This window comes from Phytophthora infestans, genomic scaffold (genome assembly GCF_000142945.1).
Source record: "Phytophthora infestans T30-4 supercont1.326 genomic scaffold, whole genome shotgun sequence".
NCBI classification, from domain to species: Eukaryota; Oomycota; class Peronosporomycetes; order Peronosporales; family Peronosporaceae; genus Phytophthora; species Phytophthora infestans.
The window spans coordinates 89,157-92,419 of NW_003303433.1; the positions used below are offsets into that span (position 1 = coordinate 89,157).

Sequence of the window (3,263 nt, forward strand, 5' to 3'; positions counted from 1 at the left end):
ATGATTTTTCCTTAACACCTTCGACAGCACGTGGTCGCTGAGCGTTGCTCACCGCAGGTACATCCAGCTCGACATGCTCCACAGCTACGTTATCACGGCTTGTGCTTGAACAGGAATCTTCAATCGAAGCCGTAGATGCAGGAGTTGATCCCTTTTTTTTGGTGCTCAAAGACGTAGAACTCTGGATCTTCCGTTTTTTGATTGCCGTAGTTTTCTTCTTTGTTTCCTTCTTAGTAGTTTTCCGGTAGCGATCACGCTGCATAGTATTCTGATGATCGCGATGTTCAGCGCAGAGCCAGTGGCGCTCTCCATTCCTCTTGAATGCCCTCTTGTTGTGACAATAACCAGGATACTTGCATTGGTCTGAACTGAGGCTTCTTTCTGGTTGTGAGCCCCTAGCGTGGACCTTCTTCGGCATTTGGCACAGCTAAGATCTTGACAGCATAACATAGCGTGAGTGCTGTCGTATCAGGACGTTCACCGCACCAGCAGTACACACTTACCTCCTCGGTAGCGACGCAACTGGCAGCAACAAGGTCCTGTCAACTGTAGCTTTTCAAAATGAAAAAAAATTGTTGTTGTGCTTCAACCTATGTATTTGCATATGATGCTTGGGGGGCGGTGCCCAAAAGTTTTTTTATAATAAATTTTTCGGTATTGGCCCCTTAGCAACCGTGGCGACCAATCGCCGTGATGATGCTGCCATACTAGTAATAACGTATAATATCGATTAGAGTTCCCCTAGCGAATAGAGTACCCTTTGAATAGAGTGCGGTTCCGCAGCGCACTCTAAAACAGTAGAGTGCGATCAATTAGAGTGCGCTCACTGAGCCACCTGTCACCACCATTCGTTTCCTACACCACACATGTATTGGGCCTCAACTGCTTTGTTTCCTCAGTCTCCTTTTTGTCATGCCAGCACAACGCAAGTCCGTCGAGATCAGCCTCAAGCAGCAGGCTATCGACTGGATCGAGTCCAAAGGAGGTGGAATTCCTTCTCGGGCGGAGCCACACTTTCGCCAGCTCGGTTGGCGAGTGTCGGCGTCTGCCTACCGGAAGTGGTGGCGCGATCGCGACCAAATTCGTGCGGAGTCTGTTGCTCGCTTTCGGCTTTTTGGCGGGGGTCGAAAGCCCTTCTAGGGGTTGTCGAAGACGAGTTGGTGGACTTGCTGTACGAGAAGCGTCTCCGGAAAGAAAAAGTGACGCGGGAGTGGATAGCGGCGACTGCGATTGCGCTCTTTCAGGCAAGTCGCTCGGAAGAGCAGCACGAAGACGATCCAATACGTTTCGTGGCGTCTGATCCGTGGGTGCAAGGGTTCATGAAGCGCAACCGTCTAAGCTTCGAAAGCGTACCAACCTCACAACACTCGACGATGACGAGTTGGTGGAGAGAGCGGTTTCCTACATGAACTATTTGGGCGACCACAAGCCATCCATGAACCGTGACCGGACCATTCTAATGGACGAGACCGCTGTCTATTTTAAGGATGCTCGAGCTCACACGGTTGATAAAGTTGGAGCACGTCACGTCGTCATTCGTTCAACTGGGTTCTCGTTTATGAGAATTACTGCGGCTCTTGCAGTAACAGCGTCAGGGAAGAAGCTGCCGCCGTGTCTTATCTGGAAGCGAAAGACGCGGGGTCCAATTGAGCGTGTCGGCGGGTGCTACGTTGCTTATCAAGAGAGAGCGTGGGTGGACCAGAACCTGCTCCTCAACTGGCTGGATTGGTACTTTCCTGAAGTAGCCAAAACGACTGGACAGTATGTCGTCTGGGACTCGATGCGGGCGCATATCGCCAAGAAGGTCAAGAAGCGATGCCAGGAGAAGGACGTCGGCATGGTCGTGATTCCGGGAGGCTTGACGCCCTACCTCCAGGCGGGTGATGTCGGAATCTACAAGTCCTTTAAGGACAACCTGTGCAAGATCATCAATGAGTGGAATTACTCGGACCAGGTTCGCTACACAAGAGGAGGGAACCCTCGCCCGCCTGCGGTTAAATTGGTCGCAGCATGGGTAATGAAAGCGTGACGAAAGACGCCAGACTCTGTCGTTGCGAAAAGCGTTTCGATCTGTGGCTTTAGCGACGATCCTACTTCGTGGCATGTTGCTCGCCACGATGTGTACGGAACCAAGTTCCGCGTGGCTTGGGAACTTCGTAGTCACGACAGTGCTGACGTCGATAGCGGAAGAGTTGACGACTGTGAAAGTTTCGAGCACATCATGGAGACGCTGGACGACTTTGTCATTGAGGATTAAGCAGCAGCAAAAAATATGTTAGTCGGGCTTGCAGCTAGGTTAATGACAATACACAAGGAGACTTACCATTTCAGCACGGAGAATTAACGTATTCGATGGGAATCGAACCCGCGACAACCCTGCTCCCACTTGGGGCCCTCAATAAACCCTGGTGTCTTAACCACCTGAGCTGTCAGTGCTGGTGATATGTCGGAATAGAGTGCGCATAAAATAGAGTGCGCAATTTCGATTTTACCGAACTCTAAAATAATAGAGTGCCGCACTCTAATTCATATTATACGTTAATACATGTACTGGGAGATAGTTTGAGTCAACTGGGTCAACGTTCATGCAACATGGATATGTGGTCACATCATAAGGCTTTGTAAAATCAAAGCTTCCAAATCAGGTGATTTGTATAGAATTTTCGTGCAAAAATCAACAAAGAACTCCCTAAATACAAAACGCCAGGCTTGCAAACTGTCAGATAAAAACAAAAATGCAATCATGAATTCATCGTGCATTTTGCAGTAGGGAATGATTGCGACGAAATTCATTTATAGATTCTGTTCATGTCGGCATCAACAGTTTTCACAATCGCAAAGCATTAAATTCTGTTTTTATTTGTGTTTTTGTGCGGTTCATGCATCGAAAGGTCACCCCGTGAGCATAGGTGAAATGTACATATTTTGTGGATTCGTCTTAGCTGTGAATTCGCCAGCACCTTATAAATGCTTGGTGGTTGGTGGTATGACTGTGCTTGGACATTCTCCATTCACTCGAAAGCTTGTAATCAGCTTAAACATTCAATGGGAACGTCGATCTATAAACCCTAGTGTGTGAATAAGTGCAACAACAGCATCGGACTTCCAAAACATCTTAAAATATCTAATCCGCACGACCCCCCCCTTCCTAGTTCTATCTCCCGGACTCGTTGTTGCACAACGAGTATAGTTTGTACATCAAGTAGAGAAGGAAATTCAATTTAAACGAGTTGAACTCTCTGTTAAAGATTTTAAATGACGAT

The 3,263-nt window shown here is 48.0% G+C and overlaps 1 protein-coding gene across 1 annotated transcript; it reads left to right on the top strand.

The window, feature by feature from the left end:
- Nucleotides 1-912: 912 nt before the first annotated feature.
- PITG_21261 (uncharacterized protein) lies at nt 913-1,140 on the top strand (the record flags this gene model as incomplete). The annotated part of the gene is made up of 1 exon (XM_002894945.1): nt 913-1,140. The coding sequence occupies one exon, from the start codon at nt 913-915 to the stop codon at nt 1,138-1,140; it is 228 nt and encodes a 75-aa protein (XP_002894991.1).
- Between the last annotated feature and the right edge of the window lie 2,123 nt (nt 1,141-3,263).